General features: G+C 60.8%; 3 protein-coding genes and 1 pseudogene across 4 annotated transcripts in view; 2 read left to right on the forward strand and 2 right to left on the reverse strand.

Annotated features, from left to right (window-relative positions):
- Positions 1–400: 400 nt before the first annotated feature.
- On the forward strand, positions 401–1,144 carry LOC119102933 (5'-AMP-activated protein kinase subunit beta-1-like; annotated as a pseudogene).
- Positions 1,145–5,729: 4,585 nt separating this feature from the next.
- LOC119102342 (clavesin-2) lies at positions 5,730–8,841 on the reverse strand. Its single transcript, XM_037225710.1, has 4 exons — positions 8,815–8,841; positions 7,169–7,343; positions 6,408–6,518; positions 5,730–6,102 (listed from the first exon to the last, which is right to left on the reverse strand). The coding sequence occupies exons 2-4, from the start codon at positions 7,253–7,255 to the stop codon at positions 5,965–5,967; spliced, it is 336 nt and encodes a 111-aa protein (XP_037081605.1). The 5' UTR covers positions 7,256–7,343; positions 8,815–8,841; the 3' UTR covers positions 5,730–5,964.
- Positions 8,842–11,807: 2,966 nt separating this feature from the next.
- On the forward strand, positions 11,808–16,179 carry LOC119102341 (UDP-glucuronosyltransferase 3A1). Of its 2 annotated transcripts, none has more exons than XM_037225708.1 (4): positions 11,808–12,743; positions 13,121–13,322; positions 13,864–14,001; positions 15,693–16,179. In XM_037225708.1, exons 1-4 carry the CDS (start codon positions 11,949–11,951, stop codon positions 16,052–16,054), a joined length of 1,497 nt encoding a protein of 498 aa, XP_037081603.1. In that variant the 5' UTR covers positions 11,808–11,948; the 3' UTR covers positions 16,055–16,179. The 2 variants fall into 2 exon arrangements, with proteins under 2 accessions (XP_037081603.1, XP_037081604.1); XM_037225709.1 differs by having other exon boundaries at positions 13,124–13,322.
- Positions 16,180–16,185: 6 nt separating this feature from the next.
- Positions 16,186–25,352, reverse strand: part of Pi3K59F (phosphatidylinositol 3-kinase 59F) — a 31,338-nt gene continuing 22,171 nt past the window's right edge. The window contains exons 10-20 of the mRNA XM_037226383.1: positions 24,945–25,093; positions 23,605–23,656; positions 23,438–23,541; positions 22,280–22,405; positions 21,755–21,854; positions 21,292–21,413; positions 20,760–20,974; positions 20,037–20,186; positions 19,299–19,542; positions 18,691–18,798; positions 16,186–16,440 (exon numbers count right to left, since the gene is read on the reverse strand). Of these exons, the coding sequence (XP_037082278.1) occupies positions 16,317–16,440; positions 18,691–18,798; positions 19,299–19,542; positions 20,037–20,186; positions 20,760–20,974; positions 21,292–21,413; positions 21,755–21,854; positions 22,280–22,405; positions 23,438–23,541; positions 23,605–23,656; positions 24,945–25,093 (1,494 nt within the window). The 3' untranslated portion in view covers positions 16,186–16,316. The remainder of the gene's footprint in view (positions 16,441–18,690; positions 18,799–19,298; positions 19,543–20,036; positions 20,187–20,759; positions 20,975–21,291; positions 21,414–21,754; positions 21,855–22,279; positions 22,406–23,437; positions 23,542–23,604; positions 23,657–24,944; positions 25,094–25,352) is intronic.

A 25,352-nucleotide genomic window follows, 5' to 3' on the forward strand; every position in this document is an offset into this window, starting at 1 on the left:
TTTCTTTTTTTTTTGCTTCCTATGAAAATATAGCTCCGCCGTCTGTTACGGCTGAGCTTGTTGGATATGAGATCAGCATTTGCATTGCTCAGTGTCTAGCTGGGGACCGCCGCAGTCCACGTGACGCATTGGCGTGGCGAGCTGGCCGTTACCGGCGCTGTAGGCTGTGGTGTGCGTTGTGTGGGTGGGGGGGGGGGGGTGCGTGTGTGTGGTGTGTGTTTGACCAGGTCTGTCCCTGTCTGAGGCCTGCAGCGCTGCTTCTGGCAGATCATGCCCAGCCACCCCTCTAACTCCACCAATCGGACACGCGCCGCCGCTAACCCTCCCGACCGCCGCCAGCTTCGACCAGCAGCAGCAGCGGCGGCGGCCGTCGCTGGCGCTGCATGACGAGGACCCGCTGATGCTGCCGCTGTCGCGGCGACGCGTCAGCGAGGGCGTCGAGGCGACGGCGCCGCCTAGTCAGCCGGCCGCGCTGCTCATGCACCAGAACTCAGCGCCGTGCGGCGTGCCCGGGCTGCCGGCCGAGCAGCCGGCCTCCGCGCCGCTGCTGCCCGTCGTCATCCATGGAAGAAGGGCGGCCAGGACGTGCAGCTGTGCGGCACGTTCACCGGCTGGAAGCCGATCCCGATGGCGCGCAGCGAGAGCAACATGAACTCGGAGCACATGAGCATCGTCAACCTGCCCGAGGGCCGGCACGAGTACAAGTTCCGCATCGACGGCGAGTGGGTGGTGTGGACGCCAGCGAGCCCACCACCGACGCGCCCGCCGGCGACAAGAACAACTACATCACCGTCAAGGGCTCCGACTTCGCCGCGTGCGAGGCGCTCAACCTGGAGACCGTGCAGACGGGCGACATGTCCGGCTCGCCGCCGGGGCGGTACGGCTGCGAGCCGCCGCCCACGCGCGCCGCGTCCTGGGACCACCGCTCGCCGGCGCAGCCGCCGGCGCTGCCTCCGCACCTGCTGCAGGTCATCCTCAACAAGGACACGCCTGTCTCCTGCGAGCCCACGCTGCTGCCGGCGCCCAATCACGTCATGCTCAACCACCTGTACGCGCTGACATCAAGGAAGGTGTGATGGTGCTCAGCGCCACGCACCGCTACCGCAAGAAGTACGTGACCACGCTGCTGTACAAGCCCATCTAGGCGGGCCGGGGCAAGGCACCCCGCGCCCGCTCTGCTGAGGGAGGGAAGGGGGCTGTCGCTGGCGGGTAGCCCGTCGGATTGGTGCGGAGTACTGTGGGAGGTGCCGCGGCGTGATCCGAAGAGGTAGGGAAGTCTGTGATGGCGGAGGTATACGCGTGCGGGCTGGACAACGTATGCTTTGCCAGAAGGCGATGGGGATATGACTTGGGAAGCAAAAGCTATCAGTATGGCAAGTAGCCACCGCTTAGGAACTAGTCACAGCATTTTTAGTCTTCAGATATGCTCTAAGATGAAACGATATTTGTTGTCGGATTGTTTGTAATTTGTTAGTCTCGTCATCGCTGCCGTGTGCAGTATCCCTTGAATATCTGGTGCGATTTTCCGTTCGATAATGTCTCTCTCCACGCCCGGTAGGCGTCTAGGCCGTAAATTCGACCAAATTCCCACGTGAAAGATTTAGATGTACCGTTTGGAAGCCGCGTAAATTCCCGAAAAACCTATCTGTAGTTTTGTGCCCTTCGATGTACTGAGTTCATCGCCCCTTACTTGCCTCCTGACAATCAGCCCCTTGAGCGGGTTACAGGGGCGGTTGAAAGCCTCGCTATCGACTCACTGATGGTGCAATATTGCTGGCCAGTCGGCGCGTGCGTGACCTCGGCGTGGCGCGTCGCCGATGCCTTGGGTCGTTCGGTTCACGCCCGATGCTTTGCTCTCCGCTCCGGAGGCAGCACCACGCGTTCAGTTCACGCCCGATGCTCTACTCTCCGTTCCGGAGGCAGCACCATGCGTTCAGTTCTCGCCCAATGCTTTACTCCCCGCTCCGGGGACAGCACGACGCGTTGTTCTCGTCCCATGCTTTACTCTCCGCTCCGGGGGCAGCACGACGCGTTCAGTTCTCGTCCGATGCTTTACTCTCCGCTCCAGAGACAGCACGACGCGTTCAGTTCACGCGCGATGCTTTACTCTCCGCTCCGGAGGCAGCACGATGCGACGGTACTCGTGTAGGTATAGCCGCGCCCAGCGGCGAGGGGTCTCGCCGACGCTGGAGCTGCCGGCGCTTTGAGCCGCGCCCTTTCTCTGTTCGCGCCTCGCTTGCCTGTTCTCCTCTCCGCATTCGTCATGTCCAGCACCTGTGCGTGGGCCCAGTGTCTGGTCCGTGATCGGGTTTTGTGTGGGCGTACAAACGGTTGGTCTCTCCCGCCCTATACTCAATCAGCGACATCAGGGGAACTGGGCGCAGACTTGATGGCGTCGTGTTCGTGATCTTAGCCTTACGCCATGACAAGTCATTTATCTAGTTTTACGTCCGTGCGTACATGCTATGCGTATGTGAAATAAGTACTGCGAAATAAAAACGTTTTACGTATTCCGTGTTCAGCGGCGGGAATCGTTGCATCGACTGGCGCGATCCCATGGCACCCATTAAGTTCAGTTTATTTCAGTCCTGACGCCAATGCCCACTTCGTGTGAAATTTTAAGTTGGTTCGGTGTTCCGTGCGGTGCGGTACAGGAGCACCTCCCCCCCCCCCCCCCCCCCCGGTCGCACTCAGCTCCATGGTGTGCATCACACGCGCGAATGGCCCTGAAACGGCACTGTATTCAACCGGTACGACGCGATCCGAACCACGCGGTTTGAGGACCCTAAATGACCGTTGCTTGGCATGCCTCATGTCCAGTGTGGCGCGATTCCCAACTAGACGCGGATGGCTGTTGCATGTGCGCCCCTGGCCCCAGCCAGTCAGGAGACCGCATCACTGCCAGTTACGTTTGGTGTCCAGCGCGCCACTGGAAACAGGGGCTGTAGCAGCTTAACCTGCAGAGCACAGTCCGCGTGGGTCAAGCGGGAAGAGAACAGACAGGTGTTCGCATCGTTGGCACACTTTCCAACCATCTGTGGTGCACGCTATTGCATGACTAGAACGACCCCTGATGCGTGCTGCGCCACGCGAAGCGCCAACAAAAACCACCGCGGAAGCAATGCAGCATATATTCCACCGTTACATGTCAGCTGTCGAATAGTACAACAGTACGGAAGCCGTGTTGGCGGTCGACCCTGCAAGATTCGGTCCGTTGACGGGACCTTTTGCTCCCCGGAGCGACATCCCCGGAGCACGAGCCGACGAAGGCAGCTCGGCCCAGAGCGGCGCCACACCGCCGACCGGGCGCCGAAGCGGGGCGGATAGCCACAGGAAGATTTTTTTGATCGATGGATACGTGACACACCAAGCACGGTGGGCGCGTAGGTTTTCATACATGTTACTGCAGCGCCGGCGCTTCTGCCAAGATGCACGGTTACTTGCACTCGGCGCGACATCTACAGACCACAGACATCGACGCCTGAAAAGTTCTCCCACTTCTGCCTCAGCCTATTCAGCCCTTGCGATTCGCGTGGGTTTGGGCAGATGGTGGTTCACTGGTGGGGAAAGGGGCCCATCTGGCACGCGGCACGACACCACATTCACGTAAAAGCAATCGGTGCATTATCAGGTATATAGCGCAACTTACCCGGTAGACATCTCTTTGGCGATATTGTTCTCAGTTCTTTCGGAAAAAGTACAGCACTCGCCGTTTTAGGACTTAACAATAGCCTCGTCGCGTGAGGTAAAACCAACTTCGTTTCATGAATCTAGCAATCATGCTACGACGACACCTTAAATAAATGTTTTGTCGCTGGCATCGGCACAGCGCGAACCTCAACCCCCCCTCCCTCCTCGTTTTACATTTTGAACGCAACCTGCAGCAGTCCGACAGCGACGTGTCAGTTAACCCAAGCGAAAATAAGCCCAAATACCGATCAACTATGGGTCAGCCGGTGCGTTATTCCCCGCTGAAGTACTAAGATGACCCGAACACCCCCTGCCACGGCCAACCAAAATATGACCACATCTCTGAAAAGCTACATATATCTTACTACCACACATCTCCATCACCGCTATCTACGGGTGCTTCTACGACCTGGGTGAACACCAGTGACCACAAACGCTACCGCACGACTGACTGGAATGTAGGCGAAAACTGCGCCAGGAAGCGTGCTAGAACCGGCTACATCGGGAGTCGTGCCGGACGAACTGTTCGCAAGAGCGATATTTGATCCAAGGCATCTGGTCTCTTTACTGTTACTGAGACAGTAAAGCTCACCAGGTTGTACGATCGACATTTGATCCAAGGCATCTGGTCTCTTTGCTGTTACCGAGACAGTAAAGCTCATCACGTCGCACTCCATCTAAACTAACGCTGCCTTGAGCTCAGTTCCGAGGAAGTGACAAACATTATTTGGACAGCAGGCTCATATAAAGCAGATTTCCAGACTGAATTCACCGCTGACATTACCACTTACGTGAAAGCCCTCGAAAATTTCGGGTACACAGCACACAGCGCTTCAGGTTTGAAATAGCTAACAGGTAACCGGTTCACTCGAGGAAGACATGATGGCGACGCCAATGTCAGACGAAGCTACCACAACAATGTTATGGTAAATATAAGACCAGCGGCCTGAAGTGAGAACTTCTCAATACACCACACAAACACACACGACAAAGGTATTAAAAATAACATCACAAAAGGACGGAGGGGAAAAGTCAGGAGATTGCATGTCCACTATCACATGGTCATACGACATACACAGGCACGTTTCACCTAGTCACGCACCCACAGCAAGGGGAATGTTACGTAATAAGCGGTGCGCTTTATACACCGCACATCACCGCGTTGGCAGTTATCAGAGGACCTAAAATAAACAGTGCCAACGAATTAATACAACAGATGGCGCCAGCGATGCAGCTGCGGTAGAGCTGCAGTTGCCAGCGAAATACATGGCGCGACTGCTGCCAGATAACGCAATTATTACTACAAAATATAAGTGAGACATAGTGGATCTTAGCTGCCCCCGCCGCATTCCATCAGTTCAGTGGTGTAAAAAACGGTATGTTGTTCGTCCCAGTAGGCCACCGTTGTTGGTCACCCATTAGCCTGTGGCTCTGAGGCCTCGTGACACTGCGCGTGCGCGCACCGAAATGGGGGGAGGGGGAGAGGATGCCGCACTCTATGTGTGTGTGTGTGTGTGTGTGTGTGTGTGTGTGTGTGTGTGTGTGTGTGTGTGTGTGTGTTGTGTGTGTGTGTGTGTGTGTGTGTGTGTGTGTGTGTGTGCGTGCGTGCGTGCGTGCGTGCGTGCGTGCGTGCGTGCGTGCGTGCGTGCGTGCGTGCGTGCGTGCGTGTGTGCGTGCGTGCGTGCGTGCGTGCGTGCGTGCGTGCGTGCGTGCGTGTGTGTGGTTCCTGTCGTCACGGTAACTACAGTGCCAGTAGTAGTCTCTACAGTGCGCGAGCACCAGACCCGTCTTCTGTGGTCAGCGCGACTCCCATGTCAGCTCCAACCCCCAACAGGTTGAGCAGGCGATATGGTAACCAGGTCTTAGACCGCACGGGGCTCTACTCTGACGCAGCCGCCACCCGACATCTGCGGCTTGCACCACACCGTCAGCCTACGTCACTGGACAGCGGCGGCGCGCGGCGTCCGCGGGCGGCCCTTTCACAGCGGCGGAGCACGCCGTCGGCGGGAGCCCTCTCATAGCGGCGGAGCACGCCGTCGGCGGGAGCCCTCTCATAGCGGCGGAGCACGCCGTCGGCCGGCGGCCCCCTCACGAGGCGCCGCTGACCATGACGTTCGCCCATCGCTGCGTGTCATAGGTGGGCGGCCCTCTCACGAGGCGCCGCTGATCATGACGTCCGCCCAGCGTTGCGTGTCGTAGGCGGGCGGCCCCCTCACGAGGCGCCGCTGATCATGACGTCCGCCCAGCGCTGCGTGTCGTAGGCGGACGGCCCCCTCACGAGGCGCCGCTGATCATGACGTCCGCCCAGCGCTGCGTGTCGTAGGCGGGCGCGTCGCCGCCCAGGTCGGCCGGCAGGATCCGTCGGCTCACGTGCTCGTACAGCGCCGCCAGGTTGTTGCCATGCATGTAGATCTGAGGCGTGGGGCGAGGGCGGATGGGGAGGGCGCAGTCAACGGCCGCTCCGGGCGAGCGACGGGACGGGGGGACGAACGTTGCGAGGAGCCTAGTGGTCAGAACCAACGTCACAACGCGCGATCGAAACCAGACGTCGCGCGGGTAGTGAACAGTTCGACGAGCTGTGTCTGCAGCGCCGTGACACGGTTCTTATCTGGTGCCACAAGTCCAACACACTCTAGGGATTTTCACGGGGCACTCGCGCTGATTGGCAGTGCTTGAGAGCGGACTGGTTCACTCTGCTACGGTCTGCGTGGTCTCACCTTTTCCTTGACCTTCTCCTTGAGGAACGGCCTGATGACCGACATCATGGCTTCCACGTACCACGGCTGGTTGATGAAGTGGATGCCGCCGAACCGGGCCGGGTAACAGTCCTGGAGACACGCTAATCGGTAATCGAGATCATCACAGCTGAAAGCCAAGCTCACCGGGCGGGACACTGAGACTACATACGGTGGCCAACGGCCGCGCACCGCATCAGCTGTAAGTACGTGGTGACACGAACACAGCTTTCAGTATAGCAACAAATAGCACTTCAGATACATTAATCCGTAACGACAGGTGACGAAAGCCACGATCGTATACATTGTACAGCTTTGACATCGCTTTAAATATATAGCGGTTACCAGCCGGTATGAAAAAGACATCCAATTTGACCCACAGCTTCCTATAGTCAAGCCCTATAAGACAACGCAGTAATGAGGTCATTCCGTACAGTGTTGGTGGTGCCAACAACGTCCATGCGTGGCTTTGTATTTGTTCAGCAGAACATTCATTTAGCACAATAAAAGGCACGCATTTTCTGGCCGTATATGCATGGTTCAACCACTTCCGCATAGCACGGTCGTTCTTCAGTTGTGCCGCAGATCACAGTCTCAATCGTGTCCCAAACCCTTATCCGTTACAAGAGATTACTTTCGTCAACATCGTGACCCCAGATCATCGCCAGCTCACCTCACCTCACCTCACCTCACCTCACCTCACCTCGCCTCGCCTCGCCTCGCCTCGCCTCGTCCCATCTCACCTGTAAGCCGCTGACCATCAGCCGCACGGTGCGCGGGTTGACAAACTTGCTCTGGCGCAGCGAAAACTGGCTGAAGTCGAGCACCATGACGAAGCCGCTGATTTGGCTCTCCGGCTCCTCGATCAGCCGGTCCAGCGTCAGCAGGATCGCCCGGTAGATGGCAGACAGCGGGTACCTGCCAGCCAGCCGGAATACCTGACCACGTGCCGGGACAGCAGAGGGCTCCGCATAGAAAATTCGTCGCGCCCTTCCCCATCCGGCAAGATGGCGGACACATGTCAGGTTGTAATACCTGGACATTCCCAGGCTTTCTGTTCAAGGGAGCTCTTAATCCCCTTCCAAAAACCGCGTTACGCTACGGTAGCCTAAAATCAGTATACATACTCGTTCTAAACCCTCACACTCGCCCCCTACGCAAACGCGTTTCAGGACGAAAAGAGGACGGGGTTGGGGAACTCCGGATAAATTTACCAGGACGCTGAATCACTCGCCCGGCTTCTAAATAAAAGGCTCTGAGCCATGGCAACTCTACGAGTTTGCGCGATTCAGGTGACAATTTTGTGATTTAAATATTGTTAAAAACTCGCTGGTTATAAGCCCTCGATGAACCAAGGCTAGCCCGCATGGCTTCTGATCCATCTATATTTCGACGAACGCAAAGGCGGTCAACACGCACGAAGCAGCGCCAGCGACCATACAACAGAAGTGAGCTTGCAGCCTGTGCAGCTCTGAACTCGCAAGCAACTGCCCCGCGACTCACAGGACGGCACCGGTCTTGACGTGTCACCACCCTGCGCCACACCAGCCCTGGAGTGTCGTCACCACACACCGCACCAGCCCTTGAGTGTCACTACCACACACCGTACCGGCCCTGAAGTGTCACTACCACGCACCGAGCCAGCCCTGGGGCGTCGCTACCACACACCGCACCGGCATTGGAGTGTCCCTACCACACATCGCGCCAGCCCTGGAGTGTCGCTTCCATACACCACACCCGCCCTGGAGTGTCGCTACCGTACACCGCACAGGCTCTGAAAAGTCACTGCCACACACACACACCGCAACGGCCCTGGGGTGTCGCTACCACACACCACACCAGCCCTGGACTGTCGCTAACACAAAGAGTATCGGCCCTGGAGTGTCGCTACCATGGACCGCACAGGCCCTGGAGTGTCACTGCCACACACCACAACGGCCCTGCGGTGTCGCCACCACACACCGCACCAGATCTTGAGTGTCACAACCACACACCGTACCGGCCCTGAAGTGTCGCTACCACACACCGCACCAGCCCTGGAGTGTCGCTACCCCATACCGCACCCGCCCTGGAGTGCCTTTACGCCTCGCACCACATTCGTTCGTCAACTCTCGGTCTTATCCAAACCCGATCCGGACCCATCCGCCCTGTCCTGGTCTTACCTTTCCCCCGCCCCCTCCCCCCTTGTCTTGACCCTGATTTTCGCCTCGATCCTGATAACTGTCCTCGCTATAATCCCCCTCTAAACACCTGGCCCCATCCTGCCCCCGACCAGTGCCCCGGGTACAACCCGTGACCCGGGTCCCGACCCGGGTCCCGACGACGTGACCCGGGTCCCGACGTGACCTCCATCCTGATCCAGCCGCCGCAGCTCTCCCCGCCACCTCACCTCTCCGGCTCCCAGCTGGCGGCGAAAACGAGCAGCACGCGCCGGCCGCGGCCGTCCCGCTCGGCCAGCACGCCCGGGAAGCCGTCGCGCAGCGCCGCCCGCACCGGCGGACTGTGCGCGTTGTACGAGCCGAACAGCAGCGGGTTGTCGCGCCGGTACGCGTAGAAGCCGGTCAGCAGCTCGAACGCCTCCTGCACGCGGAACTTGCGCGCGCGCAGGAAGCGCAGCAGGCAGTCGTCCGACGTGTCCAGGTACACTGGGCGTCGGGCACAGAGGCGGCGTGGGCCGGGGCGCTGGCGCCGCGGCGACGGCGGGAGGCCGGGGTACTCCGGCTTGGGGATGCGGGGCGGACAGACGCAACTCAGTGCCCTATTCACGACGCGGTAAGGCCGCGACCGAGGCGGGAGGGCCGCCAGCTGTGGAGACTGGTCACGGGACGCTGAGGTCAAGCCAGCAGCGGCTCTTATCGGTGCCCAGAGGCCGACGCCAGCACGGTTTGTATGCGTCGCGAGTGGAAGCGAGAGGCGGCACTTTCTACCAAGCAGATATGGTCTTTGAAAGCACACCTAAGGCACGGACCACTCTCCCCACATCAGCGTCACATGACGGTGGACAGTGGTGAGCAGCGCAGTCCCAGCATCGGCGGGGCTCCCCGGGCTCCCGCCCGCCACCTACCGACGTGCGGCTGCGTCTCGGTCAGCGCGCGCAGCTGGCGCACAGCCTCCTCCTGCGGGCAGGGCCCCGGCGAGCTGGACCGCTCCGCGTCGGCCGCCGGGTCAGTCTGGCGCCACAGGTCGTCGTACTCGGCGTATTCGGACATGGCGCCGGCTCCCGGCTCCGTGCAGCTACAGCTGGGCCAACAGTAGGCTGGTGGGAGACATCAGTGGATGACCAGCCCTGGGACCTGCATTGCAGGCAGCCTGTGAAGATGGCAGTCAGGTGTCTTATGAACAGAGGATGCTGTGATGTTTTAAAGTCACAATGAACTTTTGACCTCCTGCTTCTTGATGATACCAAATGTTGGCATTCACTGGAGTGGGCTGACTAAAGCAATTTTCTGGCTTGATTTTCCTCAGAAAAAGACAAAAGCCATAAGTAATGATGAGGATGATGATGATGATGATTGCAGACTAAAGTTTAATACAATATGCATAGGTAATGCCCCTTTTACACCTTTCTTCCAATGATAATGATATAGCAGCACTGCTGTAGCTGGCAGTACCACATGCCAATCTTCCCAGTATTCATGCCACAGCCAACATTTTTGTAAAAATATTGCATGGTGCCACATCATCACCTCACTGGGAGAAGCAGCACAGCTTTTCAAGCATTCAGTGCAGCATAGTTTTATGATGAACCCAACCCTCTGTAGCACTGGTAATCAGACAATGTATGGCTGCTTGAGTCTTCTGCATCAAAATATATGCAGCATAAAGTCCCACAAATTGCTATCACCACATAAGCTTCAGTAGAAATGTCAATGAGACCATGTAAGATGGAAACCCTATCAAGGCATAAGCAAACAGGTGGTGTTTAACTGGAGCTTGGATCATGCTGCATTCAGAGCACTGGAAGTTCTGTTCAGCAGCTGGTCCTGGGATCATTTCCATGTTAGCATGAGCAGTAGATATAGCCATGTGAGTATGGCTCTCAAGTTTGCCTGTCCTGTCTGGCACAATAGAAATGAATACAGCTTTCTCTGTCCTTTCATTTTGAACTATGTATAAAGCTGTCAACCCAATAAACATGTGAATTCCTAAGACATGCACCAGTTTTAGGATGACACCTCTAAAATTTGCTGCCAGAGGATGGGAGAGGAAGAAATAGGCATGTGCTGACATGATTGTTCATGCTACAGCTGTAGTAGTGATATATCCTATTCCTGCAGACATTGATTTCCTGTAAAGCACCAAAAGACAGAGCCTTAGAGGCCAGCCACCAATAACAGCTCAGATTTTTACCATTTTTTGACAGTCCCCACCTGGCTGCTCACTAGTTAATGACTATGCTAGGTGAGAGCCCCTCCCCCCCCCCCCCCCATTCACACATACAATTGGTCATGGTAGTAAAGTACCTGTTAAAACAACACTTTGGAATGACTTGCGACCATGCCTGCGTTAAGAATCACACAACACAGGCGCTACCCTTTGTTCCCTCTCCTCCCTCCATGCGCAAGACCAGGCCAGTTCCGCAACGTGTCGTGACTTTCAAAGCTGGACCCAAACAACCAGGACCCTGCAGACAGCTGGAAAAGCTGGGACAGACGAAAATCAAAACTCACTGAAGAGCAGCTGCCTCACATAGATCGCAACGCATTGTATGATGCACCCAGGTATATCTTAAATGACATAAAATCCAGTGAAACACTGGTACGTGTACGGGGGGCGTGATCAATGCCCGCCCTATTAGTCCGCCTTCTCATTGCCAATCTTAGGCGAAAGTAAACACCAATAACTGTCTCGTGTGCGCAATATCTGAATAGCATATGCTGCTTTCCGGATATGGCAGCACAAAATTACAATATGAGTCAGAGAAAAACAAGGTCGACCTGAATTTGGGGGTTGCTAGTAACGTGTACTTTGATTTTCGACGTGAGAACCTCTAAATGGAAACAAAGGTCTAAGACAAGAGGACAGATTCGTAGACCATGTAAATAAATTGTCACATAGCACGTCCGAACTACCCTAAGGATACCAAAGTTCTTGTTGATTAGCGTTACGCCGTGTACCGCTGCTTTACCCGGTGCGGTATATACCCATTACCAATTATCTGAGTTCAAACAAGCGGCAAACCCTCCAAGATTGAGCTAGCACATTGAACGCAACGACGACCTTTATCGCTTTAGGCCCGTTTCCATCTCTATGACCACTCGGCCGAACCCGGTTCGGTCGTGCAAAGTTGATCGTTCGCCCAGCTTCGTGGCCGCGCTAGGATAAACAATCCGCCAGCTGACGCGGGCGCGGCTGCTCCCCTCGCCTGCGCAGCGGCCGGGAGGGACGCCGGGCCGTCCGACGTCGCTCCGCTCGGTGCCGCTCCGCGTGTCGGCCTCACCCGTGGCCAGCTTAGCCTGTAGCTCCGCTGCTAGTGAGGTGGTGCGGCGGCGTACTGGTGACGGGCATCTCAGCAGCGCGGCCATGCTCGCGTCGGACAGTGGCCGGTGGCTGCTGCTAGTCATCGTGGTGGTGCTCGTGCCACGCGGCACCGCCCGCTCCCACGTGGCGCTGGTGACCACGGACCAGGAGGCCGAGCCGCTGGTGCTGCAGCTGGCGCAGCTGCTGGCGGAGGACCACCACGTGACGGCGGTGCTCTACAACAGCAGCGGCGTTGGCCCGACCGGCGCGGTCCGCGTGGTCCGCGTACCGGCGGCCGCTTCCGACCCGGCCAGCCGCATCAGCTGGCTCGACCGCTGGGAGCGCTACCCCCTGCTGGCGCCGGACGCCGTCGTGGCGTCGCGCGTGGCTGGCTGCGGCGCGCTGCGAGCCTCGAGCCTGCTGGCCGACTTTCGGCCGGATCTCGTCATCAGCACCCTGTACCTGGACGACGCCTGCCTGCTCGGCCTCCTGCCGGACGCGCCGGTCATCGGCCTGCTGCCGTCGCCGGTCGGCCTGCCCTGGGTCACGTACCAGCTGGGAGGTCACTATCCCGTCAGCCGGATACCTGTGCACGGTTACCCGCTCGGCGACGCCGACTTCTACGCCCGGCTCGGCAACGGCTGGCGCTGGTGGACGCTGCTGCGGCGCGTACAGCGGCTGTACCAGACGCCCGTGGCCAGCGGCGCCGGCGGCCACCTCGACCTCGAGAAGGCGTACGACCGCGTGGCCGCCGTCTACGTCAGCGGCGACGCCCGGCTGCCCGCCGAAGTGCCGGCCGACAGGCGGATCCGCTTCCTCGGCTGCATCGAGTGCGCCAACTTTGCGCCGCTGCCTAAGGTGGGTGAGGGCACTGTGTTTTGTGGGATTTTTACGCCACTCCTTCTCCAGTCCGGTTTTTGCCTCCGAGCGTAAGGCTCGCATGCAGGCGTGTGACCGGAGCCCTCAAAAGATCCCAGGATCCCACTACCACAAGGCCATATGGAATCCTGGATCCACACTTGGGGTTCCGGCACATGTCTGCTCAGTTGCCATTGTGTCACATGTTGCAGTTGCAGTTGTGTGTCGGTTGCAGCTGGTAGGTGTCACATGTGTGTCGCAGTTGCCATTGACGTCACATGTCGTGCTCACTGCACTCCTCATGTAACACATGGCGACCAGTGTACCGAGTCAAGCCCACTGAAACCATTACGAGCGTGTTGCCTGGCGTCCGCCAGAAGCTGATGTCGACGATCGGCGGGGGCAGCCTGCTGGTGATCCGGCTGCATCACCCGCACGTCACGCTGCCGGCCGCCTTCAAAGTCGCGCTGGCTCAGGGAGCCGCTAGTTCGTCGCTGACGCCGATAGATGTCAGCAACGCCACCAGTGCCGACGCCGACCGGGTCATACACAGCGGGGTCCCGGCGGCCGACGCGCTCGGTGAGGTCACCGACGGCACTGGAGGAGGTCACCAGTGATGGGTACTCTCGGCGATGTTTTGAGGTGATGGGTACTAGATACTCTCGGTGAAGTCACCGCGGGGGAGCGTTAGTGTCAGGCTCTCTCAGTGACGTCCTGAGATGCGCTAGAGGTCGCTGAGAGGGAGAATCGGTGGCAGACGCTCTGTGAAGCCCCGCGTCGCACCGGATGCCCCTGTACTGAATGATCGGTGACGCTCGTACCCAGGTTCAGGAGTGGTACCGAGGTCCCATTCCATGACCTTCCGTCGCCTCTGAGCCGGCAGCTCCGCCGAGCTAACCCCTACACCGCCTCTGAGTCAGCAGCTCCGCTGAGCTAACCCCTACGCCGCCTCTGAGCCAGCAGCTTCGCTGAGCTAACCCCTACGCCGCCTATGAGCCGGTAGCTCCGCCGAGCTAGCCCCTATGCCGCCTCTGAGCCGACAGCTCCGCCGAGCTAACCCCTACGCCGCCTCTGAGCCGGCAGCTCCGCCGGGCTAACCCCTACGCCGCCTCTCCGGCAGCCCACTCCCGGGCGCGCGTGTTCATCAGCGAGTGCTCGGCCTCGTCGGTGCTGCTGGCCGTCCACTTCAGCGTGCCGCTCGTCTGCATCCCCTTCACGGCCGGACACAAGATGGCTGCCGCCAACGCCGTCTCGCTCGGTCAGTCCCAGGCGGTGGGAGGGGGAGGGAAACGCCAAGTGGAGTGCGCGACGGGATAGGCGATGTTTTTAAGCAGGCAGGTGCGCGTTATTCCGCCAGAACCCAGTTAGCGACATCACCACTGCAGCGTGCACAATGGCATGTTTTTTCAAAGTTCGGACCGGTGTTTAAGTTGAGCCGATAGGTGGCCATGTCGCGTAAAACCTCCAGAATAGAGGCAAAGGGTTGTTTGAGCATGCTGGATCTCTTTGAGTGTTGAACTACGGAGTTGGATCGTCCCTCAATTCCTCACAGCCGACCCTCTCCTCCAGGTCTCGGTGTGGAGGTGGACCGTCCCTCCCTCTCGTACAGCCGACCCTCTCCTCCAGGTCTCGGTGAGGAGGTGGACCGTCCCTCCCTCTCGTACAGCCGACCCTCTCCTCCAGGTCTCGTGTGGAGGTGGATCTTCCCTCCCTCTCGTACAGCCGACCCCTCCTCCAGGTCTCGGTGTGGAGGTGGATCTTCCCTCCCTCTCGTACAGCCGACCCTCTCCTCCAGGTCTCGGTGTGGAGGTGGACCGCCTCCCTCTCGTACAGTCGGCCCTCTCCTCCAGGTCTCGGTGTGGAGGTGGATCTTCCCTCCCTCTCGTACAGCCGACCTCTCCTCCAGGTCTCGGTGTGGAGGTGGACCGTCCCTCCCTCTCTTACAGTCGACCCTCTCCTCCAGGTCTCGGTGTGGAGGTGGATCTTCCCTCCCTCTCGTACAGCCGACCCTCTCCTCCAGGTCTCGGTGTGGAGGTGGACCGTCCCTCCCTCTCGTACAGCCGACCCTCTCCTCCAGGTCTCGGTGTGGAGGTGGATCTTCCCTCCCTCTCGTACAGCCGACCCTCTCCTCCAGGTCTCGGTGAGGAGGTGGACCGTCCCTCCCTCTCGTACAGCCGACCCTCTCCTCCAGGTCTCGGTGTGGAGGTGGATCTCCCTCCCTCTCGTACAGCCGACCCTCTCCTCCAGGTCTCGGTGAGGAGGTGGACCGTCCCTCCCTCTCGTACAGCCGACCCTCTCCTCCAGGTCTCGGTGTGGAGGTGGATCTTCCCTCCCTCTCGTACAGCCGACCCTCTCCTCCAGGATTCGGTGTGGAGGTGGACCGTCCCTCCCTCTACAGCCGACCCTCTCCTCCAGGTCTCGGTGTGGAGGTGGATCTTCCCTCCCTCTCGTACAGCCGACCCTCTCCTCCAGGATTCGGTGTGGAGGTGGACCGTCCCTCCCTCTCTTACAGTCGGCCCTCTCCGCCACGCCTCAGGGTGAAAGTGAACCGTCCCTCCCTCCTTCCCTCCCTTACAGCCGATCCTCTTCGCCGGCCTCGGTGTAGAGGTGGGCCGTCCCTCCCCTCTCGCAGCCGACCTCTCCGTCAGACCTCAGTGTGGAGGTGGACCGCCCCCCCCCCCCTCACAGCCGACCCTCTCCTCCAGGCCTCAGTGTGGAGGTGGACCGTCGCTCCCTCCCTTCCTCGCAGCCGAAATTACCCGCCAGGCCTCGGTGTAGAGGTGGGCCGTCCTCTCCCCCCCCCCCCCCTCACAGCCGACCCTCTCCGCCAGGCCTGCGTGGAGGTGGACCGTCGCTCCCTCCCTCCCTCGCAGCCGACCCTCTCCGCCAGGCCTCAGCGTGGAGGTGGACCGCCCCCCCCCCCCCCTCACAGCCGACCCTCTCCTCCAGGTCTCGGCGTAGAGGTGGACCGTCGCTCTCTAACGCCCGAGTCGCTGCGGGCCGCCATCACCTCCGTGACGACCAGCGCCGGCCTGCGGCGCGCCGTTCGCGTGCGCGCGGACGCCCTGCGCCACGACGCCATCTCGCCGGCCGCCCAGTTCTCGCACGACGTGCACCACCTGCTGATGTTCGGCGGCCGGCCGCGGCGGCGCCGCCCACTCGGCCTCGTCGAGTACTACTGCCTGGACGTGGTCGGCACCTGTCTGGTCAGTGGCGGACTGGGCGCCGCGCTGCTGATGCTGCTCTTCGGCTGGCTCTTCCGCGTGCTCTCCGGCCGCCAGGGCCGCGATGTCAAGGCCAAGGTGGAGTAGGCCGGCCGGCGCAGGCGCGGCAGACGCCGCGGTGCCGCCCAATTGTCCGCAGCGCGACTCGAGTGTGTCTTACTTTATCTGTGCAGCCGCGTCAGCCCTGCTTGGCCGCCGCTGTTCCTCAAATACACCGCTATACAAATGGTTTATTAATGCACATACACCTGAATGACACGATAAATAATGGCAATAGGCAGCGCGGCGTGGTCTCACATATCACATGGCGCCGGCTGCGCGCGCGCGCGCGCCAGCGCGGCAGGTCCGCCTACCGCCGCCAGTACTGGGCGAACTTGTGCAGCTGTTCGACGAGAGCGGCCATCACGGCCGTCACCGACACGTCGATCATGTTCTGCATGTAGCCGACCGCCTCCTCGTCCGAGAGGTCGAGCCTGCAAACAGGTGAGAGGCGAGCGGTCAGGCGGCGGGGCGCGGCCAGCGGCGACGGACGGACGGCGCCTGTGTCACCGGACAGACACAGGCGCTGGCCGCCGCTGGGTCAACCAGCACTGCATAGGGCCGAGCAGGTGGTGATCCCAGCGATGGGAGTTCGTTGAAGTCATGAAACATCAGTAAAGGTGGTGGTTTAACCCAGCGAGCGAGGGCGGGGGTGGATCCCGCCCCCTCAGAGGTTTTCGCTGGGTTCTCCGAAACGGTTTGGAGCGGCTGCAGGAATTTTAGGACATTTTCTAGACATCTTACTTACGTACTGAGGCAAACTGTCACATTCAAGGCAAGCGCAGGGAGCGATTTCACGCCCCGGCATTGGGAGGGAGCTCCAGTGCAATTGGGCATCATCCGAGATGTTAATTTGCCATGGATTACGCGTTTCATACATCGTGTTGCGTTTACGCGACTGACTGATGTTTACGACGAATAGGACGGTGCAAAATGAGTACAATGATTGCAAGATGGCAAAGGCAGCATGTCGGAGACGATTTCAGGGCACGCCATAGTGACGTTATAATGTGTATTAGGGGTCGCTAATGCCGATATATCATAAATGCATTCAGCACTCACCTAGATCTACCCCTAGACCTAGAAATCAGCAGTCATTGGTCCGCGTTGGTTACGTCGAGGCCAGTTGACGAACGTGGCAACTGTGTCAGATTAAAAATGCCTTCACATTTTGAGGTTTTCGAGACCCTGTTGCCTAGTTCGACTTGTGTACGTAGGCCGAAAAAAATGCATCCCCGTCGATTTTTCACAAGCCGCCCAGTAGTTCCGAAAGACCTAAGAGGGGTGAGGGGGGAGATCGAGGTCCCCCTCCCCACCCAGATTAGTGTCCACAGGGAGACCGTCCGAAGCAGAGCTAACCTCAGCTTATTTCGCCACACGCATTAATTCTAACTAAGTGATCTCATTATTATTGGATCACAAACATCTCGAATCACAATGGGCAGCGTCATGCTGACGTTTTTGCCGCCGCATGACGTGCTGCCTGTCGCCGGGCCGGGCCCATGGAGCGGCGCTTCTGATTGGCTGGCCGCCTGCGCCGGCCGGCGACGCGCGGTCTGCCCGGCGGTCAGCGACACCTGAGGCGGTGGCCAGGCGGTGGCCAGCCGGCGGCCGCCGCCTCATGGTAACACCACGGTTCGCCACAGGTGGTGCGCCAATCAGGTCAGCCATGTGGTCTCGGCGTCATTAGCTGCGCTGAATAGGTCATGCATATGATCTGTAGCAGCTACACCACACCGGGGCCGGGTCGGTGAACGGGGGCTCGCAACAGCTGTGGTATGGGTGTTATACGACCGCGCAGGCGACGCTCCCGGAGGCATCGATACTTGATTAAGCGCTCTGGACGTCCGAAGGCTCTAATATACCGGAACTGAGGTGAGGTTGTGCAAGCAATAAACATATTGTGGACTTAATGGTCAGTTTTTTTTTATTTAAACGTAGGCATATGGCAATGAATAGCGGTCCAGTGAATTTCAGGACGAGGCCCCGATGTAGGTAATCCGAGAAACAATCGCAGGGGCCCAATATCAGCTGGGATATAATTGTGGCATTATACGCCGTTCTGCACCACTTCAGGCTGTGACGAACACGATTAATTATTACGAACATGTTTGATGTTCATCGAATGTAGCGCCATGGGTCGTAATCAACTTGAATACGCCCTAAGCAAAAGCAACGTTTTCACCCCAGCAGGGAACTCGCGCCTCCGTCACCAGGCGGACGTCAGACCCATGTCCACCCTGGCACACCTCGAGCGGTCGTGTTCAACGGGCCAGGCCCGGCGGACGTCGGTCGCGGGCCTCATCCGAGCTTGTCTCGGTCCAGACGCGGCCGGGGCCCACCCTGGCAATGTCCCCACCACGGGCGGGGCCTCATCAGTCGCGGGCCTCACCCGAGCTTGTCCCGGCCCAGACGCGGCCGGGGCCCACCCTGGCAATGTCCCCACCACAGGCGGGTCCTCATCAGTCGCGGTCGCTGGCGAGCTCGCACCTGACTGGGCCTGCGCGGCCGGCGGGCTGACCTGACTGGGCCTGCGCGGCCGGCGGGCTGACCTGACCGGGCCTGCGCCGCCGGCGGGCTCTGACCTGACCGGGCCTGCGCCGCCGGCGGGCTCTGACCTGATTGGGCCTGCGCCGCCGGCGGGCTCTGACCTGACCGGGTCTGCGCCGCTGGCGGTCTCTCACCTGAACTTGTCCTGCACCTTGCGCACCGTCTTGTCCGGCTCCAGGGCGATGTCGGGGATGTTGGCGTCCACCATCAGCGAGAACAGGTGCAGGATGACGTCCGCGTGCCTGGCGGCGGCGCAGCGCGCGGTCAGCGCGAGCGGCGGCGGCGGCCAGCCGCGCGGCACGACGCGTGATGTCGGCGCACGGGCCCCAGCCGCGGCGGCTCGGACCGGCACTCAGGCGTTTGCGCGACCGAATATCACATCAGATCACGTGAGCACGGGAGCGCGGACATCTCGGTTCGAGACCAAGTTACTCGGCCACACCGGCGGCGGCCGTTGGACGTGACGGGTGCAGGGGACGCACAGCCACGGCTCCAAGTCAGCGGGGACCGTCGCGTCGTTGGACACCACGGTTGCCGTGCGACAAGGCCGCCTCGAGCGTGGGCAAAGCTGGGCCCAACTCTGCAATCACCGAAACATGTGGGCCCGTTCAACAGCTGCAGACCTCTACCCCATTGGCTAATGATTATGACATTTCGTGCTCAGGGGCGCGTCGATTGCGTGACTATTCAGCGCGCCCCCGAGCCCCTCTATCAGCGTTCCCAGCGCGGGCCCGGCCGTCACCTCCTGAGGTGGAGGAAGGCGGTGTAGCACTGCTTGCGGAACGTCTGGTAGTGCTCCGAGTTGACACCGCCCATCGCCTCCACCATCTCCTTGCTGAGCTTCATGGGCGGCGGCAGCGGCTTGGGGTCGCGGCCCAGGATGTAGCCGAAGTCAACGTGGAACAGGTTGCCGTCCTTGGTGAGCAGCAGGTTGTCCAGATGTCGGTCCCCGACGCCCAGCAGGTACGTGATGACGCAGTAGCCGGCTGGGGGAGGCGACACGGCGCCGTCAGCGGGCGCGGCAGGGGCACACGGGCCTGGCGCGTGGAACAGCGAGGCACACAAGCCAGGCCAGCTGATGGATCTGTAGAGCTGAACCAGTCAATTTTTACGAGGCGTGCCTGACGGGGAAGTGTGTAGACCGGCGGCCTCTATGTACTCCATATGAGATGAGTTGAAACGCGCCACCGGTAAAAACGTCTGCACTGCGTGCAGTTGACACACCCCTCACACTTCTGGCATCTGGCTTACGTACGACACTTCGCACGACAACTAAGCCTCGCGCTCTAAGATCAACAAACACCCCAATACATCACCACCGACCCAGCGCGTCTGCAGAGGAACAAAAACTAAGTGGCATCTGGTGTCAGTGCTTGCACTGACCACCCTGTCACAGCCGCGCAAAGCTCCAGCTGGCCCGCTGCGGATTCTCCAGCGGTCGCGCGGTGGCCGCCTGACACTGCCGCCCGGCGGTACGCACCGCAGCTGCGGATGTAGGTGTCCATGACGTCGGCGCTGACGCCGTACGGCCCCGCCTCCGACGGGTGGTGCTTGCGGAAGAAGTTGAGGATGCTGCCCTCGGTGCTGAGCACCTCGGCCACTGCCGAGGACTCGACGTACTGCACGAACCCTGCGGCGACCGCGGCGCCGGCGGTCAGCGGGTGACGTCAGACCACTGACGTCACACGTCAGCGGGTGACGTCTGACCGCCGACGTCACACGGCAGCGCACGGACAATCCGGCACTATGACAGTGAACATTAATCATCACATGCTCCGTAGCTGTACCGCAGCAATGCACGTGTATAGGACTCCCGCCTGCTCTCACAAGATGGTTTTTTTTACAGACAATGCGAAAATCTATCCAGTATCTATGATGTTGCCAGCTCAGGCCCTTGTGAGAGCAGTGACCAACGAGCTTCAGAAACAAAACAAAACAAAAAATACATCTGTGAATTCACCAGCGGCCAGAACTTCTGGTCGTTCCTTAATACGCCACCGTATAAATGCACTGCGGTCCATGCATAAGTTACACGGGCATCGTATGCTGACAATACCTGCGGCACCACCAACCCCCGCCTCCCGGCCACAACCGACCACAGCGTGCCGCCACCCGTCTGCCTGAGTAGTCGCCCAGTCTGGTCCACTGCGTCCCCACTCACCGCCGCTTGCTCGGCAGGGCGGAGCCCGGGAGTCTGGCTTACCGTGCTTGCTGCTGGTGGCGAGCACCCTGTACGGGGTGAGCTTGAGGTCCAGGTTCTCGCGACGCAGCAGCTTGTCCATGAGCATGATGATCTGCAGGATCAGCTGATCCTGGCGCAGATCGTCGCCGTACTTGAAGATGGTGACGAACTCGTCGCCGGTGTCGGTGAGGAAGGTCAGCCGCGCCGGCATCAGGGCCGACTTGAACAGGGTCGCCCTGCGACGGCGCAGCTGGGGTCAGGGGAGGCCCCGCTCCTGAGGGTCAGCAAGGTCCCTCCCCTCGCCCTTCAGCCTCAGCAAACAAGCAGCAAACTACTGCTGGTATTTCGATTGACTCAGAAGCTGCCCATACACTGGTGCACAGCGTACCAACAGCCACTCGTCGCCGCCGCTGCTAGTTGCAGGCGCCATCCGGCACCGCACACCCAGCAGAGGGCATCCCGCACACAGCCGAGCCGGTGTCTGCCGCCACAGGTCGGCGCACCAAGCCGACCGGCCGCCGGCGCCGCCGCTGCCGGGGCCTGCGCCGCTCACTTGTCCGGGACGACGCCGCAGATGCGGACCTCCGGGTCCAGCGGCAGCGGCAGCGGCTCGAACGTGGCGAAGTTGAACTTGAAAGCGTCCGGGTCGGCCAGCAACGCCTGCATCTTCTCGATCTGCCGGGTGGGGGAGGGGGATGAGAGGTGGGAGGGGGCAGCGCCCGGCCGCCGGCTCGCGGCCCGCGGCCCGCCACTGGGCGGATCACGACGGCCGACCCCTGGACACCGTCAGCGATTAAATGACCGGCGCATGCCATCTCTCCCAGGAGCGGAGATGGTGAAACACCACCGCACGAAACAAAACAGCAGCGAACCCCAGGGACGACATGGAATACTTGGGATGAACTTATATCTCGGAGCATAACCCGAGGAAATCCGACATCAACAGATTCAGGGAAAAGAAGAAACAATGCAATGTAAAACCATCGAAGAATTGGCATTTTGTGGTTATTACATACCTTCTTACGCCTGTTTCCGCTTTCTTTAGCTACGGTCTTAAAAAGCTTGACCAGCTTGCCGATGAAGTGCTGCTGTCGAAGGAGAACTGACTTCTTCGCCCTATAAATCCAAATGTTTACGTTAAAACAGACCTACTGTCCAAACAGTGTGGTTCACGAAACCCTGCACCAGGCAGCGACATCAGCAAAGATCGCGGCAAATGCCGTCAAACAGGCCCATGTCCAGCACCAGCGCCAGCCGCGGCCAGCATGAAGCGCCGGACCGCTTCAGACAGCTACAAGCCTGACTGACCATCTCCGCCATCCTGGCGGCCGCACGGCAGCTGACTGCCCGCGCACCGGGCGGACACGGCCTCCAGCGCCGCCGCATGACGTCAGCGGCGACAGTCGACAGCGGTCACCGCGCGGTGAGCGGACTCAGGGGCCGCACGCCATCCCAGCCGCGCCGCCGGCCGCGGCCGCGTGCGCAGCTCCCGAGCGGCGACGGGCGGGCGGGCGGGCGCGCCGCCGGCGCCGCGTCCCCACCTGCAGTCGGCGCCGCCGCGGGTCAGCGCCTGCGTGAAGCGCTTCATCACGGCCAGGTACCGCTTGCGCACGCGGATGTCCTGCTTGGCCGGGTCGTCCAGCTCGTCGCACTCGATCAGCATGTACCTGCCGGCGCGGCGCGCGGCTCGGCATAAGATGTCACGGGTCACGTCTCGGGACGCGTCACTGCCCCTGTCTGCCCAGTCAGGTGTGCAGCAATGCGAAGACAAGTGTGACAAGTATACGCGGGATTAAAACGGGCTATGTCAATCACGAGAGCTGTACGCTGCCGACCGCCGCACTGTGCCTCTGAGCGCAGGGCGACATGTTGAACTGAGGCGCCAATTGGTAGGTCTGAAGCCGACGACCTTTGCACACATGAGGGGTTGACGTGTTTCGGTGAGCCAGTATCAGTAGCCGCCCAAGACAAGCCGGCACAATCTGCCCACAATTGACGCCGACCAAACGTCGGAATAACCGCACGTCGCAGTGATAACGCTATCGTTCACGATTGGGTTACCTGGCACGGCCACGAGCGAAACAGAGCATCTACGCTCAGACCGACGATTCATACGCAGGTGTCGCGTGATTACAACACGTAACCGGCCGGGCAGCGCACGTGTACGCGTCGGCACAGGCGCGGCGTCAGTGCCAGCGGCGTTGGCCCGGGACAGTGGCCAGGGCAGCGCACACGACAGCATGAATGCCCATCAGATCACAGGATCATGGGTCACCACTACCGCAACCAAAGTCGTGTGCGCCTACAGTCGACCCCGCGCATGAACACACGCGCAGGCAAAGGCGCGTGAGCCAAGCGCGCACTCTCACACGCGCAATATATTCTTCTATGCGCCAATAACACCAGAGTGCGTAGCGGCCACATCAAAACAAAAGCAACAAATCGGCGTCATTATCAGCCCGTCTTTCTGTTGGCACGTCACCACTACATCGGCAGGTCCTGTGTCATCCGGAACAGCGGCGTCCTCGACCACGGGTGCTCAGAGCACGAGGGGCCGCGTGGACGACACTGATGCCTGGGCCGGGGCCGACCTGCGAGCCGGGGCAGCGCAGCCCCGTGTCGCCAGCCACTCCCCGCCAGCGAGCGGCCGGCTCCCGCCGCGGCCGCTGCTCCCCCGCCACTCTCCCCGCCCCGCTCACCAGTAGAAGTAGTTGGCGACCACGGCGTTCCGGCAGGCGCGGCTGATCAGGAAGGAGGAGAGGTCCGTGGGCGGCGGCGGCGGCGCATCTGGCGCCAGCTCCCGCTCGGCCGGCGGCGATGGCGGCGGCGGAGGCGGCGGAGGCGACGGCGGCGGCGCGCTCTCCCGGGCCGGCGCGCGCTCAGACTCGTCGCTGGGCGCCGGTGACTCGCTCTTGCCGCTGCGGGCCGGAGGCCGCGGTCAGACGCGGGTGACAGCCGGAGGGCGGACGGCGAGGGGATGGACAGCACTGACGTGGCGCCGGTGCTGCAGACTGGTCCACACGGCGGAAACGGCGTCGTAGGGGGAGGAGGTTACTGTCTAGCAACGTGGGCTTCATGGATCGGAAGTGACAGTTAGTCAATGTCGCGGGGTGCACTACGTCCCCACCAGCTCATACCGCAGAACCCAGAAAACAACGCAGACACGCGGAGGTCACTGCGGTCCGACGGTAAGAGCGGCAGAGCGTTACCGCGCCCTTGGTTACATAACATCATCTCGGTTCACTGGTCCTGGCCACAGGCCGACGACAGAAAACGGCACCGTTCTCAGCACGCCACTTTGTTTACAGCTCACTATCACATCGACTCCGTTCACCGATACTCTGCTGGATAAAAATAAATCATTCCGCCTCCTTCCGCAGCCCACAAATCGGGCGTATAATGACGCTGGCAGCCAGCGTGCCCTTACACGACAACACCAAGCCCGCAAAGGCAGCAAGACCGATCGATGACTGAAATAAAGACCTCGCAACTGCGGTCAGTTACGCACGTGAGTCACCGCTTTCGCCGCATGTGGTTCGAGTCCAAACGACTCGCCCGCCACTGTGCGTATGTGTGAAGCCACGACAAAAAGCGTCCCCGACCAGCGCTCGGCGGCGCATGCGGCGGGCGCCGAGTCCCCAGGTGGTGCCGGCGCGACCTCAGTTAGCGTCACAGGGGACTGGGAAAGGGGAGGGACGGAGGGAGGGGGAGGGGGCGTTGTGTTCACATTGTCGGCCGCGCTCAGCTGGCCTTCTGACAACTGGATAAACACGCCCACACGCCGCCGGTCCCGAAGAGAGCGCTGCTGGCGTCGCGTTTCCGGCGCGAAATCAACACCGGAACGGCGACGGGCACCTGTGACAGCACGGGACCTCGACACCCGCGTCTGGTGCTGCAGCGCGCCCTGCCCTGCCGGACCGGGCCGGTCGGCCTAAGCACACCCTCCGACTCGGTGGCGGCGGGGCCGGGCAGTCGGGCGCCGCCAGACGCCCTGGATCGCGGCGCCGTGTACCCGGAGCCGGTCGGTGCGGGACGACATGGTCTCGCCTCCCCCCCCCCCCCCCGTCCCTGCCGCCGTTGTCGGCGCTAATCCAGTCTGAAGGTCCCAGCTGGTGTACAACTCGGCGCTGTCGCTGTGCTCTCGCCGGCGGCGGCCGGGCGTCACCGGCTCTTCCGCGGCCGAGCTGGCGTCCGGCGCACACGCACCTGTCGTCGACCGACGTCGAGGCCAGGCTGGTGATGATCAGCGAGGAGCGCCGCGAATGAGCCGGAGACACGTCCAGCCCGGCGTAGATCGTCTCCTCGATCTCGTACCGCAGCGCCTGCACCAGCTGCAGCAGGTACATCAGCAGCTCCTGCCGGCGACGGCGGCGCGCGCGTCAGCCGACGCTCGCCGCGCGACGTCAGGACGGCGCCACGCCGCGGCCCGCGAGCGCCCGCAGAGCCGCCGCACCGCGCGGCCCGGAGAGGCGGCGGGCGCGCCACACCGCCTGGCGTGGACCGCCGGCGGCGCCGGTCGGCAGGCCGGCCGCGCGACACGCGCCTGACCAGTGCCATAGCCCGCGACAGCACGCTCAGACGGCCGACGGCTGTGGTCGGTGCCGGGCCGGCAGA

This window comes from Pollicipes pollicipes, unplaced genomic scaffold (genome assembly GCF_011947565.3).
Source record: "Pollicipes pollicipes isolate AB1234 unplaced genomic scaffold, Ppol_2.1 Scaffold_5724;HRSCAF=6776_pilon_pilon_pilon, whole genome shotgun sequence".
NCBI classification, from domain to species: domain Eukaryota; kingdom Metazoa; phylum Arthropoda; class Thecostraca; order Pollicipedomorpha; family Pollicipedidae; genus Pollicipes; species Pollicipes pollicipes.

Excerpts from the sequence above, each read along its gene's own strand:
- LOC119102342 (XM_037225710.1), bottom strand. The coding sequence starts at position 7,255 with ATGGTGCTCGACTTCAGCCAGTTTTCGCTGCGCCAGAGCAAGTTTGTC. Across the intron at positions 6,519-7,168 it reads TGATGGTCAGCGGCTTACAG|GACTGTTACCCGGCCCGGTT; the intron begins GTGAGATGGGAC and ends GCGTGTCTCCAG. Across the intron at positions 6,103-6,407 it reads AGGAGAAGGTCAAGGAAAAG|ATCTACATGCATGGCAACAA; the intron begins GTGAGACCACGC and ends CCCACGCCTCAG.
- LOC119102341 (XM_037225708.1), top strand. The coding sequence starts at position 11,949 with ATGCTCGCGTCGGACAGTGGCCGGTGGCTGCTGCTAGTCATCGTGGTG. Across the intron at positions 13,323-13,863 it reads CCCGGCGGCCGACGCGCTCG|CCCACTCCCGGGCGCGCGTG; the intron begins GTGAGGTCACCG and ends CCTCTCCGGCAG. Across the intron at positions 14,002-15,692 it reads CGCCAACGCCGTCTCGCTCG|GTCTCGGCGTAGAGGTGGAC; the intron begins GTCAGTCCCAGG and ends CCTCTCCTCCAG.